We start from the raw sequence: 16,183 nt of genomic DNA, 5'->3' as shown, positions 1-16,183 counted from the left end.
GGATGGGACATCAAAGTCGACCTGCCTCTTGTGAACAAAGCAGCAGGACCTTTTGAGGAGGATCTCCTTTTGGTGGTGGAGTGCTGAGATAGAAACAATCCAAATACATTTCACCTACCAGAGGTAAGGCAATTACAAATGCCAAGGGGCCCTCTTAGCGCCTGGAGCAAAAACAGGCTTAACCTCCACATACAGGAAGGCTTCTTTACGGTAAAAGCTGTATAAATGTGGAACAGACATCAACAGTAGCTTGTTACAGCCAACTTTGGACTGTAGATTGTTTAAAATAAAAGCTGGATAGGTTTCTAAATTCACAGAATATAAATATACGGGAAAACACTGCACATTGTTAGTCGTGGGGAGTATTAGATTTTACACCTGATGGACTTATAGTCAATTAACAAAGGGAAAAAAAAAAGACAACATATCAAAGAATTCTATAGCAGAAAGTTTTAGATATGCAGCCATACAAAGACAGAGATCTTCTCACCTGAAAGGATGATGGGCTCCACCTCGTTATATTCCCGCAACACCCAGATGAAGAGTCTGGCCAGATCCTGGAAAAGTCACCAGTTACTCCCAGCACAACAGACTATGGATTCATTGTATTAGATGGAACTACATGAACGCGCTCAGTGATTGTGAATAAACGTCACTTAAACTGCCTGAGGACATACAGACCGCCCTCCTTGTGCCTCTCATATAGGAAATAGTCATCGCCAAAACATCGAAATTGTTCTTGGATCCTCTGGGGTACACATTGCATGTGGCACTTGGTCCTGTCCTGAACTGCGCTGTGTGACAAAAGTACATCCCTTTATCTGTTTTTGCTGGCTGTAGCTCCACCCCAGGCTGAAGCCCAAAGCCCCCCCACTTCCATTCACAATCGGCATCAATGTTCCCAAATTCTGGGCAGTAGTTGAGGTTTAAGTGGAACCCCAATAGAGCGGCCAACCACCTATGCCCGATGGTACCCAACTAGGCTGTGGTAAATGGTGCATATGTGGTACATAGTTCCCTGTTGAAAAAGTCCGGATGTGACGAAACGCGTCCGGGGCACGTGACGTGGTGACGTATTGACGGTTTCCGGAAGTGCCGTGGCGGCCATTTTGGGTTCTGGAACACGCGGCTGTTCCTACCCTGGAGACTTCCATTCACTGCCTGGCTCTCCTTCAGAGTGGTATGGCCATATAAATATAGTTACTGCTGAGGAGTGGGGTTATTTGGACCATCTCACTATGTGGAAGCTGATTTCATCTCATTTTAATGTAAGTTGCTACAATAAAATATGTTTGTCATCTAATACATATACTGATCCCTGGTCTGTTTATGAAGTCTATGGGAAGTGTTTGGAAAAGATGGTAGAACAATATTTGGAGGCAATCTCATCTTTATTATGGATCCTATGCTGATTTTATCTACCGTATTTGCCGGCGTATAAGACGACTTTTTACCCCTTGAAAATCTTCTCAAAAGTCGGGGTCGTCTTATACGCCGGTATACGGCATACTGACTCCCAACGGAAGGGACACTAAGTACAGGGGTGGGCAGGGGCTGCCGTTTCTTACCTGGATCCGGTCCAGGAAGCGCGGTTGCTCCTTCAGTTCAGCCACTGGATGTTCGCGCGGCTGCTCGGCTCCGCCTCCTCACCGGTGATTGGCTGCTAGAACTGTAGCTCAGGAAAGGCACACAGGAGGCCAATCACCGGCGAGGGGGCGGAGCCGAGCAGCCCCACGAAAATCGAGTGCAGGAGCAGCAGGTAAGTGTTCAGTGTAGAGGTGCTGCTGCAACCACATATGCTGGCTGCAGCAGCACCATACTAGAACAGGGTCAGCAAGTGTCATTGGTGTCAGTGGGAGGAATAGTGCCCAATCATTGGTGTCACTGATACCAATGATGGAGCACTATTCCTCCCACTGATACCAATGATGGGACGACACCATTCCTCCCACTGACACCAATGTTGGGACACTATTCCTCCCACTGACACCAATGTTGGGACACTATTCCTCCCACTGACACCAATGTTGGGACACTATTCCTCCCACTGACACCAATGATGGAGCACTATTCCCCCCACTGACACCAATGATGGGGCACTATTCCCCCCACTGACACCAATGATGGGGCACTATTCCCCCCACTGACACCAATGATGGGGCACTATTCCTCCCACTGACACCAATGATGGGGCACTATTCCTCCCACTGACACCAATGATGGGGCACTATTCCTCCCACTGACACCAATGATGGGGCACTATTCCTCCCACTGATACCAATGATGGGGTACTATTCCTCCCACTGATACCAATGATGGGGCACTATTCCTCCCACTGACACCAATGATGGGGCACTATTCCTCCCACTGATACCAATGATGGGGCACTATTCCTCCCACTGATACCAATGATGGGGCACTATTCCTCCCACTGACACCAATGATGGGGCACTATTCCTCCCACTGACACCAATGATGGGGCACTATTCCTCCCACTGACACCAATGATGGGGCACTATTCCTCCCACTGACACCAATGATGGGACACTATTCCTCCCACTGACACCAATGATGGGACACTATTCCTCCCACTGACACCAATGATGGGGCACTATTCCTCCCACTGACACCAATGATGGGGCACTATTCCTCCCACTGACACCAATGATGGGGCACTATTCCTCCCACTGACACCAATGATGGGGCACTATTCCTCCCACTGACACCAATGATGGGGCACTATTCCTCCCACTGACACCAATGATGGGGCACTATTCCTCCCACTGACACCAATGATGGGGCACTATTCCTCCCACTGACACCAATGATGGGGCACTATTCCTCCCACTGACACCAATGATGGGGCACTATTCCTCCCACTGACACCAATGATGGGGCACTATTCCTCCCACTGACACCAATGATGGGGCACTATTCCTCCCACTGACACCAATGATGGGGCACTATTCCTCCCACTGACACCAATGATGGGGCACTATTCCTCCCACTGACACCAATGATGGGGCACTATTCCTCCCACTGACACCAATGATGGGGCACTATTCCTCCCACTGACACCAATGATGGGGCACTATTCCTCCCACTGACACCAATGATGGGGCACTATTCCTCCCACTGACACCAATGATGGGACACTATTCCTCCCACTGGTGTGCATTGGAAGAGGGGTAGTCTTATACGGCGAGTATAGCCCAAACACTACATTTTAGCAGGAAAAGTAGGGGGGTCGTCTTATACGCCGGCAAATACGGTATGTTAGGGTAATTATGCACTTCTTATATTGTGTGCAGTGGAGTTATTAATTGAGTTGTTGGAGTCCTGATATTTCACGATTACTGTGGCACCTTAGTTTGTCTGCATGTGACACGTGTGGCACTTCACTATAATACCTGGGATAATACACTATGTTTAGATTTTTTTCTTTGAGGTATATGAAGATCTTCTGGAGTATACCATCAATCTTATTCGGGGATAAAGAATTATTGTGAAATCACCTGCAAGAATTTTTGGATTTTAATTTGGACTCTAGGTGTATGGGACACTTTATTTTTATTTATTTCAGTCAAGTTTGCTTATTATTATTTTATTTATTTAGAAAAATGACCTGTTTGCAAAATTTTATAATAGCAACAAAGATATACTTTTTTTTTTTTTTTCAAATTTTTTGCCCTTTTTTTGTTTATAGCACAAAAAAATAAAAAACCCCGGCGGCGATTAAATACCACCAAAAGACAGCTCTATTTCTGTGAAAAAAATGATAACAATTTCATATGGGTACAATGTTGCATGAACACACAATTGTCAAACTGCGACAGCGCTGAAAGCTGAAAATTGGCCTGGACTGGAAGGGGGTATAAGTGCCCTGTAGGCGAGGGGTTAACAAGTAAAAAATGTTGTTGTTTTTTTTTAAATTGTCTGTATTCTTCTGTTTAAAAAAAAATTAAAAAACACAGAGGCGATCAAATACCACCGAAAGAAAGCTGTATTTGTAAACAAAAAAACAAAGGATGTAAATTTCATTTGGGTGCAGCGTTGCATGACCGCGCGATTCTCAGTCAAAATAATGCAGCGCCATATTGCAAAAAATGGTCTGATCAGAAAGGGGGATAAATCCTCTGGAGGGAAAGGGGTAAAGATATTCACCGACACACTTTTAAATTTTGTGTTACATACCAAAGAATTGTGTTTTTTTTGGGTGAATTGGACATTTTGTTACCACATGCGATAATTTATGCAAGCGAGTCACGTGACCGTGTTATCGCCTGCGGTAACCTTTAGTGAATTGACCCCTATGATTATTATGCGGATTTATCTTCAAGTAGTTTATTTATTTTACAAGATGTCCACCAGTTAGCGACCTTCAGTGTAGAACGTCATCTGATGAGTTGCATTTATTGGAGAAGGTGGACTCACCAATGAATAGATGAACTGCCGACGTGGCTTCCCGGTGCCCCAGATACTCAACGCAGTGCCGTTTTCTGAAATCAGAGCGCAGCATTTCATTTAATGTGACGTCTCAATTCCTGATATCACACAAGAGCACAGCAATAGCTGGAGAAAGTGATGTAGTGCTCGACAGCATTCCCTATATCCGCTCTCCCCGGACCCCGCATTCCCTATATCCGCTCTCCCCGAACCCCGCATTCACTATATCCGCTCTCCCCGGACCCCACATTCCCTATATCCGCTCTCCCCGGACCCCGCATTCACTATATCCGCTCTCCCCGGACCCCGCATTCACTATATCCGCTCTCCCCGGACCCCGCATTCACTATATCCGCTCTCCCCGGACCCCGCATTCACTATATCCGCTCTCCCCGGACCCCACATTCCCTATATCCGCTCTCCCCGGACCCCGCATTCCCTATATCCGCTCTCCCCGGACCCCGCATTCCCTATATCCGCTCTCCCCGGACCCCGCATTCACTATATCCGCTCTCCCCGGACCCCGCATTCCCTATATCCGCTCTCCCCGGACCCCGCATTCACTATATCCGCTCTCCCCGGACCCCGCATTCCCTATATCCGCTCTCCCCGGACCCCGCATTCACTATATCCGCTCTCCCCGGACCCCGCATTCCCTATATCCGCTCTCCCCGGACCCCGCATTCCCTATATCCGCTCTCCCCGGACCCCGCATTCCCTATATCCGCTCTCCCCGGACCCCACATTCCCTATATCCGCTCTCCCCGGACCCCGCATTCACTATATCCGCTCTCCCCGGACCCCGCATTCACTATATCCGCTCTCCCCGGACCCCGCATTCACTATATCCGCTCTCCCCGGACCCCGCATTCACTATATCCGCTCTCCCCGGACCCCACATTCCCTATATCCGCTCTCCCCGGACCCCGCATTCCCTATATCCGCTCTCCCCGGACCCCGCATTCCCTATATCCGCTCTCCCCGGACCCCGCATTCACTATATCCGCTCTCCCCGGACCCCGCATTCCCTATATCCGCTCTCCCCGGACCCCGCATTCACTATATCCGCTCTCCCCGGACCCCGCATTCCCTATATCCGCTCTCCCCGGACCCCGCATTCACTATATCCGCTCTCCCCGGACCCCGCATTCCCTATATCCGCTCTCCCCGGACCCCGCATTCCCTATATCCGCTCTCCCCGGACCCCGCATTCCCTATATCCGCTCTCCCCGGACCCCGCATTCACTATATCCGCTCTCCCCGGACCCCGCATTCACTATATCCGCTCTCCCCGGACCCCGCATTCACTATATCCGCTCTCCCCGGGCCCCGCATTCCCTATATCCGCTCTCCCCGGACCCCGCATTCACTATATCCGCTCTCCCCGGACCCCGCATTCACTATATCCGCTCTCCCCGGACCCCGCATTCACTATATCCGCTCTCCCCGGACCCCGCATTCACTATATCCGCTCTCCCCGGACCCCGCATTCCCTATATCCGCTCTCCCCGGACCCCGCATTCACTATATCCGCTCTCCCCGGACCCCGCATTCCCTATATCCGCTCTCCCCGGACCCCGCATTCACTATATCCGCTCTCCCCGGACCCCGCATTCCCTATATCCGCTCTCCCCGGACCCCGCATTCCCTATATCCGCTCTCCCCGGACCCCGCATTCACTATATCCGCTCTCCCCGGACCCCGCATTCACTATATCCGCTCTCCCCGGGCCCCGCATTCCCTATATCCGCTCTCCCCGGACCCCGCATTCACTATATCCGCTCTCCCCGGACCCCGCATTCACTATATCCGCTCTCCCCGGACCCCGCATTCACTATATCCGCTCTCCCCGGACCCCGCATTCACTATATCCGCTCTCCCCGGACCCCGCATTCACTATATCCGCTCTCCCCGGACCCCGCATTCACTATATCCGCTCTCCCCGGACCCCGCATTCACTATATCCGCTCTCCCCGGACCCCGCATTCACTATATCCGCTCTCCCCGGACCCCGCATTCACTATATCCGCTCTCCCCGGACCCCGCATTCACTATATCCGCTCTCCCCGGACCCCGCATTCACTATATCCGCTCTCCCCGGACCCCGCATTCACTATATCCGCTCTCCCCGGACCCCGCATTCACTATATCCGCTCTCCCCGGACCCCGCATTCACTATATCCGCTCTCCCCAGACCCTGCATTCACTATATCCGCTCCCCCCGGACCCCGCATTCACTATAGCTGGTCTCCCCGGAGCCCGCATTCACTATATCCGCTCTCCCCGGACCCTGCATTCACTATATCCGCTCTCCCCGGACCCTGCATTCACTATATCCGCTCTCCCCTGACCCCGCATTTACTATATCCAGTCTCCCCGGACCCCGCATTCACTATATCCGCTCTCCCCGGACCCCGCATTCACTATATCCGCTCTCCCCGGACCCCGCATTCACTATATCCGCTCTCCCCGGACCCCGCATTCACTATATCCGCTCTCCCCGGACCCCGCATTCACTATATCCGCTCTCCCCGGACCCCGCATTCACTATATCCGCTCTCCCCGGACCCCGCATTCACTATATCCGCTCTCCCCGGACCCCGCATTCACTATATCCGCTCTCCCCGGACCCCGCATTCACTATATCCGCTCTCCCCGGACCCCGCATTCACTATATCCGCTCTCCCCGGACCCCGCATTCACTATATCCGCTCTCCCCAGACCCTGCATTCACTATATCCGCTCCCCCCGGACCCCGCATTCACTATAGCTGGTCTCCCCGGAGCCCGCATTCACTATATCCGCTCTCCCCGGACCCTGCATTCACTATATCCGCTCTCCCCGGACCCTGCATTCACTATATCCGCTCTCCCCTGACCCCGCATTTACTATATCCAGTCTCCCCGGACCCCGCATTCACTATATCTGCTCTCCCCGCACCCTGCATTCACTATATCTGGTCTCCCCGGACCCCGCATTCACTATATCCGCTCTCCCCTGACCCCGCATTTACTATATCCAGTCTCCCCGGACCCCGCATTCACTATATCCGGTCTCCCCGGACCCCGCATTTACTATATCCAGTCTCCCCGGACCCCGCATTCACTATATCCGGTCCCCCACAGTACACAGAACATGGAAATGCAATTATTTTAGTAAATACAAACTGCTAAATACCTTTCCACATCAGCAGTATATAGCAGTCTTGTGACTTCTATCAGTATCCAGTAGAGCACTAGCTAAAGCTTGTAGGAGTTTCCTTTCTGCTCTAGGAGGATGCCTAACCCCTGACCTCTGTCTGACCAGTGCTGATTGGCCCTGTGCTGATCACATGCACTCTCCCACGAAAAAAAAAAAATAAACAACCTCTCTAGCAATACACACCAAAATGGAGCATGTGCAAATGCCTACGGTTCAGTCTGTCTTATCATTCTTATGGTGGTCGCTTGAAAAAGGGGAGGAACAGAGAAGACAGGATCAACCAGCCTTTTTACACAATGCAGAGGATTAACCCCTTAGGTCCCACAGTGAGTATAACAAGCATGCTTTACTGCATCTACAGACTGATTGTACTGTTGGGGGTTCAGCAACACTTTAAAGAAGGTTAATCTGCTAATATTTTCCCTTCTCTGGCTCCGCTTCTTCAACAAAATGATGCTGCTTCATGCTTCCCTATGCAAAGCGGGCAGATCATGGCAGGTGGGAGGGGCCAGCAGGGTGCTGTACATCACTTCGAGAAAACATCCCAGCACCCTGTCCCAGTACTCCTCTGAGGAGCCCCCGGCACTCCTCTGGAGGAGCCCACAGTCCTCCCCTGAGGAGCCCCCAGTCCTGATGCAAGCAGTGAGCTGTCTCTTGGGAGAAGTGCAGACAATAAAATGCCATGATGTGCGGGTGTCAGTCTTGAGAATTGGGTGTTCCAAGGGAGGTTGTATTTACATGCGGAGCACTTTGATAACATACATTTGATGCCGACCCTCCATAACTGAAATCCAATGAACGGAAAGGGTGGGACTGGGACAAATCAGGCTGGGGAGGAAAGTGCTAGATGATGCTGGGCGCCCTCCAACCAAGCTGGGGGCCTTTGAACAGTCACTACAGCAGAACTTCAAATACCCATCTATGGATAAAAACACAAAGAACGTGGACCACACCCCCCTCCCCCCAACATATTCAGCAGCAAGCAGCGTTGCTCACGTTTGGCCAGATACACCTTGTGGATGAGCCCCGGCAGGACATGTCCATCCTCTATGTTAAAGTTGTCATGCGAGCCGAAGACGTTGGTGGGGATGACGGATGTAAACTTGCAGCCGTGCTGCTCATAGTATGCCCTGAAGAGGAGAGAAGAGAGGACGTCATTACACTGGGAAAAGGGGGGGGTAGATCAGAAATGGACATTTATATTCTGTGTCCTCATTGATATTCTCTCACTTCCTGTTCTGGTGTCATTTTCAGGAGGTGAGAGGGAATCACAATGTGGACAAAGGCAAGAGTAACCCAGTTCTTGCTCTAAAGATTTTGCTTGTGTAGCGCCCTCTAGGTAGATAGGTTTGGTTAGATAGAGGCTCGGTAGCAGCCTGGAAGTGGGGCAGGAGTTCACCTCAGGACAGGTTGGGAGGCTCTACAGGTCAAGGCTTCTGGAGCCCTCCCACCCTTCCGGAAACTGGTAGACCTTTCTGGAAGAGGATGCCCAGATCTATATATTTGAGGGACCTTGGCCAATTCCAAGGCAGGAGGCTGGGCATGGTGACCGAGGGCAACCTTTAAAAGTGGTAGAGTCTGAGCAGCAGGGGAGTCGGGTGGAAGATGGGTTGAGAAGGCTGGAGTGTGGAGCCTGGGAGGGGAGCCTACCTACAGGCTGGATTCTGGATTGCAGGATCTCCACTGTCCAAAGTCTCCTAGGGAGGACATCTTAAGTAGCAGGGAAGGAGCCAGCTTAGCATAAGGCCTGAAAGCAGCCACCAACCCACCATGCTGACAGGACAGGACAGTGTCAGTACTCCTACACCCCCTGGGCTGGGTAAGGGGAGAAGGTAGTCAGGTGCAAGACCCAACTAGTTCTCATCCGGGACTACTTCATGGTTGGCTTTTGGGATCCCTTGCCCAGGGATACCCTCAGTGCAGCCGTGTGAAGAGGAGGACTCATCTGGGGTCTGAAGAGGTGGATTCATCTGGGGTCTGAAGAGGTGGATTCATCTGGGGTCTGAAGAGGTGGATTCATCTGGGGTCTGAAGAGGTGGATTCATCTGGGTCTGAAGAGGTGGATTCATCTGGGGTCTGAAGAGGTGGATTCATCTGGGGTCTGAAGAGGTGGATTCATCTGGGGTCTGAAGAGGTGGATTCATCTGGGGTCTGAAGAGGTGGATTCATCTGGGGTCTGAAGAGGTGGATTCATCTGAGGTCTGAAGAGGTGGATTCATCTGAGGTCTGAAGAGGTACAGCAAGGAGACTTGGTGCTTCTTAACCACCTCCCGTCCAGCTGTTGTATATAAACGGTCGGACGGTGGCAGTGCAGGGTCAGGTGGCCATTTATTAAACGGCTTTCCCGGCCCCCTGCTTGTGCGCGCTCGCTGGTAGCGCGCAGCACCACGATCCGGTGCCCACTGCGTCCTCCGGACCCAGTGAAACACCGATCCCTGTATGGGACTCCGTGATCACATGCAGAGTAGTAAGCAAGATGTCACTTGTGACATCATTGCTTCCTACGTGTGAAATCTGTGAATGATCACAGAGGTCACATGGTACAGGGCTATTCACAACAGCCTTGTACCATGTGACAAGCTGTGACTAATCACAGCTCACACAGTATTTCTCAATGGCTGCAGTCAGAGAGGAGGAGAAATGATTGTACAGCCTTTATGGGTGTAAAAGCAATCAGTTTAAAAAAAAAAAAAAAAATCTTCATCACCCCCCACAAGTAGTACAGTGTCACTAAGGTGACCCTGTACTGCTAGGGTGACAGTATGTAATATAAAAAAATATAAAATAAATCAAAAAAAGTAAAAAAAAAAGGTTTAAAAATTATAATTTTTGGTTATAAACTAATTTGGGTTATTATTTTTTTTTACAAAAAATATAACGGAATACATTTTGGCCAAGATTGATGATGAAATAATATTTATTTGGAAAATTTTATAAGAAAAAGACTTTTAAAAAAATTTTTGGACAAATTTCATTTACATAGCAAAAAAAATAAAAATCCCAGCGGTGAATAAATACCACCAAAATAAAGCTTTATCTGTCTCAAAAAAATGCAAAAAAATTCATATGGGTGCAGTGTTGCATGACCGCGCAATTGTCATTCAAAGTGTGATAGCGCTGAAAGCTGAAAATTGGCCTGGACAGGAATGGGGGGGAAAGTGTCCGGACTGGAAGGGGGGGGGAAAGTGTCCGGACTGGAAGGGGGGGGGAAAGTGTCCGGACTGGAAGGGGGGGGGAAAGTGTCCGGACTGGAAGGGGGGGAAAGTGTCCGGACAGGAAGGGGGGGAAAGTGTCCGGACAGGAAGGGGGGGAAAGTGTCCGGACTTGAAGGGGTTAACCACTTGCCTACCAGGCACTTATACCCCCTTCCTTACCAGGCCAATTTTCAGCTTTCAGCGCTGCCGCACTTTGATTGACAATTGCGCGGTCATGCAACATTGTACCCATATGAAATTTTGATAATTTTTTTCTCACAAATAGAGCTTTCTTTTGGTGGTATTTAATCGCCACTGGGCACTTTACTTTTTGCGCTATAAATTAATAAATGTGCAAAAAATTTGAAAAAAAAAAAAAAAGTTTATTTGTTTCTTTTATAAAATTTTTCAAACAGGTATTTTTTCTTCTTCACTGATTTGCGTTGATGAGGCGGCACTGATGGGCACTGATAGGCGGCACTGATGGGCACTGATAGGCAGCACTAAAGGGCACTGATAGGCAGTACTAATGAGGTGGCACGGATAGGCGGCACTGATAGACAGCACTAATTAGGGGTCACGGATAGGCGGCACTGATAGGTGACACTGATGATGGGTACTGATAGACGGCACTGACTGGCATCACTTCTGGGCACTGACTGGCGGCACTGACTGGCACAACCCCTGGGCACTGACTGGTGGCACTGACTGGCAGCACTGCTGGGCTGCACTGGTGGGCGGCACTGGTGGGCGGCACTGGTGGGTGGGCACAGGTGGGTGGCACTGCTGGCACATGTAGGTGGCACTTCTGGGCACAGGTAGGTGGCACTGCAGAGTGGCACAGGTGGGGGCACTGCTGGGCACAGGTGGGGGCACTGCTGGGCACAGGTGGGGGCACTGCTGGGCATGGGTGGGCGGGGCTAGTGGGCGCACTGCTGGGCGGAACTTGCGGGTGTCACTGCTGGGCACCGATCATCAGGGCACTGATCATCAGTGGCCCTGATGATCGGTGCCGATCCCCGCTCTGACAACTGCCGGTTCTCGGCAGTACTTTCCTCACGATCTGACAGCGTGAGGAAAGTGCAGCCGAGAACCGGCACTTGCATTTCCCTGTGATCAGCGTGTCATTGGACACCGCTGATCACGTGGTAAAAGGCCGGTGGGATCGGCCTTTCACCACATCACGTGATCAGCTGTGTCCGTAGGACACAGCAATCACGGAGATCGCCGGGTGCGCGCCCCCTGGGGCGCGCAGGAGAGCGCGTTCTGGGAGGACGTCATATGACGTCCACTCAGAACTGGCCGGCCGCAGTGCAGCCGTCATTCGGCTATGCGCGGTCGGCAAGAGGTTAAGGAGACGGTGCTATTTTTCTTGATCCACATTTTTGTACAGTTTTTATTGCCAAGTTCATCCTCAAGTTTCTCTCTCTCTCTCTCTCTCTCTCTCTCTGTCTCCCTCCTTCCTTCCTCTCTCTTTTTTCCTTCAAAAAAAGTAACAAAAAAATAAAACATGAAATTGTAAAAAAATTAAATAGCTACTGACACTAGTGGTGGAACTACCAGGGTCGCAAAGGTCACTCTTGCGACCGGGCCCTGGCTTTCCCCCACCAGGCTCAGAGGTAAGGGTTCCTGGGCTTGGGGCAGCTCAGTCCAAAATGCCCGGGCCTATTTTTTGCCCCAGTCCGATCCTGCCTCACAGTAACCCACAAAGCATTGCACTCGTGATCAGGGGTGGGTGTTGGAACATGTTACACCCCAAATATGTTACTAAAGGGGAAATCATCCTTTTATTTTATTTTTTTTAACTTGTAAGGTTGCTGTATATGTTTCCATCCCACATGGGAAATGTTTAGAACCCGACCGTATGATCCACCATTTGGCAGCAGCAGCTTCCACATCTTCTGTATTTACACAGCAATTCCCGGATGTATTTTTACAGTTGGGAATTGTTGGCAAGGAGGGAGCTGCAGAAGGACATGACGGACTATACACACCCTGGGTACGTCAATGAAAGTTTTTTGGACATATGTAGCACGTCCAGTGACCACAACTGGTGTGACATTCCACCCCCCCAAAAGATTGCAGTGACTGAATGGCCAGCGGTCGGCTCCTCTCCAGTTACGGTTTGTTCTCCGGCTGGTCAATGCAGCTCCAAGCTCACCTGTTCTGGACATCGATCATCCTCTTGGCATAGGAATAACCAAAGTTGGAGCCATGGGGTGGTCCGTTGTGGATCTGGGGAGGGAGAGGAGATGAGGAAATCAACAAGAAGCTTTCCTTACAGTGCAGCCAAGGCACGAAGCATCCATAATCCTTCCTGTAGACAGCACATTCGGATATCATCCAAGGCTGGAATTCAGGCCTCATATTGGAGGAATAAAAGAACAATTCCAGACGGCAAGCGGCACCAATTTGAGTTCTAAAGCAAGATTTCCATGAACCTGAATTCTCTGTAAAGCCTTCCAGCCAGAATCCAGAAAGCACCTCACAAGGCCTACCCTCTCCAGTATGCATCTCAGGGTTCATTTTTAGTGAGGACTGGAGTGTACCTTTAAGCCCCACCCACAGGGCATGTGTACTACACATGTCCTATGTACTTAGACAAAGTTTTTTGGACATGTGTAGCATATCCAGTGTCCACTACTGACTAAAAGACCCCCCCCCCCCCATGTGTCAGCATAGACATTAGAACATAAAAATTTGGATACTCAGAATAGCCTGTTCTGACCATTTGGAAACTCGGGCACTGCCCGAGGGCCCGGAGTCAGTAAGGGGCCCTATGAGATGCCCCTGGTACCTTTTTCATAGGCTTTTTTGAGTTTGGGCAAGGACACAGGGGCCCCATGATCCCCTATTGCCCAGGGGGCCCCATGAGTTGTCAGTCTGCCCCTGGTTCACACCACAAAAGATATCATCCTTATACAATTATGATTAAATACACTCACCATGGTCTCGTCGATGGGGTAAGTGGTCTTGTCAGGGAAGATGCAGGTCGAGAGGCAGGAGACAACCTTCTCCACCCCCAACTCATACGCTGAGTGCAGGACGTTGTCGTTAATATGGAGATTGTTCCTCTGGAATGGAGGGGGAACGTATTAGGGGGGAGAGACACAAGATGTGTAGATTTAGGACTCACTGACCGTCACTTACTGCTTACCCCCCCCCCACACGAAAGCACCGGATACATTAATAAAATAAACTCTCTAGGGGGATGAGCCGGAGCATTTTTCCCATCTAGCATGACGTCCGACATCTGGATTTCATATTTTGCAAAAGCAAATCTAGAACACCCCAAGTTACAGCGTATGTAACCCCTAAATGTGATAGTTGGGGGCTCCTTCCCTTTGTTGCATACACTGGGTAAAATACTTGGTGATCCTGCCATTCCACTTCAGAGACATATCCTTCCTGTTTCAATCTGACCACACTAGGCACAGAAGAAGCTCCACACTAACGGGGTTTGCGTCCTGTTCCTTCTGCTCAGGAGGTACAGGATGCTGTGCAGGCACACGGGATGCCTGTATTCCTGTAATCAGATTCCTTCTGACATGCCCCTGCCCAGCCCTTCATTAACAGGTGGCACACGGCAATAGATAGGGGGAGTCTAGGCATGCCAATCATCCCTGCTGACACACCCCTGCTCAACTCCCCATGCACAGCCAGCACCCTGCTAAAGGCAGGTTCTAGAGTTGTCACCATCCCTGCTGACCCCCTCCTGCCCAACCCCCTTCACATTCAATATCCTGCTGTAGGAAGAGATATCAATAACCACTTTAACTCCACCCTATAGTAAAACTACTGCTACAGGGTGGCACAAAATTATATATATATATATATATATATATATATATATATATATATATATATATATATATATATATATATATATATATATATATATATATATATATATATATATATACATACACACACACATACATACATACATATACATATACACACACACACATATATACACATATACATACACATATATATATATTTATATATATACGCGTGATTTGCATTTCCAGGTAGGGGGCAAGCGCTGCACTGCCCACGCTGCTATTGGCGGCTAGAGATGTCAATCACTGGGTCCCCGCCGATACTCCGTGATCATTATGGAGAGCTGACAGGGGAGAGATCTGTGTGTAAACAACACAGGTCTCTTCCCTGTCAGCAAGGACATGCTGCTGTGTATCTCTCTGCACAGCATGTCTCCCTAGTAAAAAGATCCCTGTATTAGTATAATTGGAGAGGTCAGTGGCAGTTCCCACCCGGTGTCAGAACGTCCGCCACAGTGCCGCTATAAGTTGCTGATTGCCGCCATTACTAGTATAACATTTTTTTTATGAAAATCCCAGTATATACACCGCCATTTGTAGTTACATAGTTAGTCTGGCTGAAAAAAGACAAAAGTCCATCCAGTTCAACCATAGAACTGGACGCTAAACGCTATAACTTTCACATTAACAAATTAATTTAAATGTATTGGGATTTTTTTTTTTAGCAAAGACATGTAGCAGAATACATTTTGGCCTAAATTTATGAAGAAATTAATTTAAAAAATTTTTCGGATGTTTTATAGGAAAAAAAAAATAAATAAATTTTTTTTTCCCTCAAAATTGTCAGTCTTTTTTCATTTATAGCGCAAAAAAATTAAAACCGCAGAAGTGATTAAATACCACTAATAGAAAGCTCTATTTGTGGAGATAAAAATGACAAAATTTCATTTGGGTGCAGCGTTGCATGACTGTGCAATTGTCAGTTAAAGTAACGCAGCGCAGTATCGCAAAAAATGGCCTGGTCAGTGGGGGGTGGGGGGTTAAAATCCTCTGGAGGGCGAGGGGTTAATCCCTTCTGCTCAGCCCTTCATTCTCAGCCAGCACACTGCTGTAGGTAGGGAGGGAGGGAGGATCTAGGGAGGTCAATCTTCACTGCGGACACTCCCCCGCACAGCCCTTCCTTGACAGCCCACACACACTGCTGTAAGAGGAGTGCTTCGGACTGTCAATCATCCCCACTGACACGCCCCTGCTCAACTCTACATTCATAGTCCCCACCCTAACTATCTGTAGATACAAGATGAAAGAGTGATCATGCGACCACTTTAAAGGCAAAAATAATAGAAAACAATTTATGTTACAATATGTTTCATTTTAATGCCCGGAACAATTTAGCCTAGTTAGCAATCACATATACTTCAAAGTACGGTAGATGTAAACCCTCCCAGGATGAAATATAGCTTGTTCTGAGCGTAAAAAAAAAAAAGCCAAAAACAAATTCCTCTATTTTTTCCCATCCTCTTCCCTATCTCAGATCTCCTCCAGCCTCTATCAGCT

The 16,183-nt window shown here is 49.4% G+C and overlaps 1 protein-coding gene across 1 annotated transcript in view; it reads right to left on the bottom strand.

The window, feature by feature from the left end:
- Positions 1-437: 437 nt before the first annotated feature.
- Positions 438-16,183, bottom strand: part of GFUS (GDP-L-fucose synthase) — a 37,233-nt gene continuing 21,487 nt past the window's right edge. Inside the window, exons 4-8 of the mRNA XM_089684004.1 lie at positions 13,787-13,915; positions 13,003-13,076; positions 8,644-8,777; positions 4,435-4,499; positions 438-557 (exon numbers count right to left, since the gene is read on the bottom strand). Coding sequence (XP_089540130.1) covers positions 453-557; positions 4,435-4,499; positions 8,644-8,777; positions 13,003-13,076; positions 13,787-13,915 — 507 coding nt within the window. The 3' untranslated portion in view covers positions 438-452. The remainder of the gene's footprint in view (positions 558-4,434; positions 4,500-8,643; positions 8,778-13,002; positions 13,077-13,786; positions 13,916-16,183) is intronic.

This window comes from Staurois parvus, unplaced genomic scaffold, assembly GCF_062004578.1.
Source record: "Staurois parvus isolate SC_StPar_1 unplaced genomic scaffold, SC_StPar_1.0 ptg000333l, whole genome shotgun sequence".
In the NCBI taxonomy this organism is placed as follows: Eukaryota; Metazoa; Chordata; class Amphibia; order Anura; family Ranidae; genus Staurois; species Staurois parvus.
This window is presented reverse-complemented; position numbering and strand designations above follow the sequence as displayed.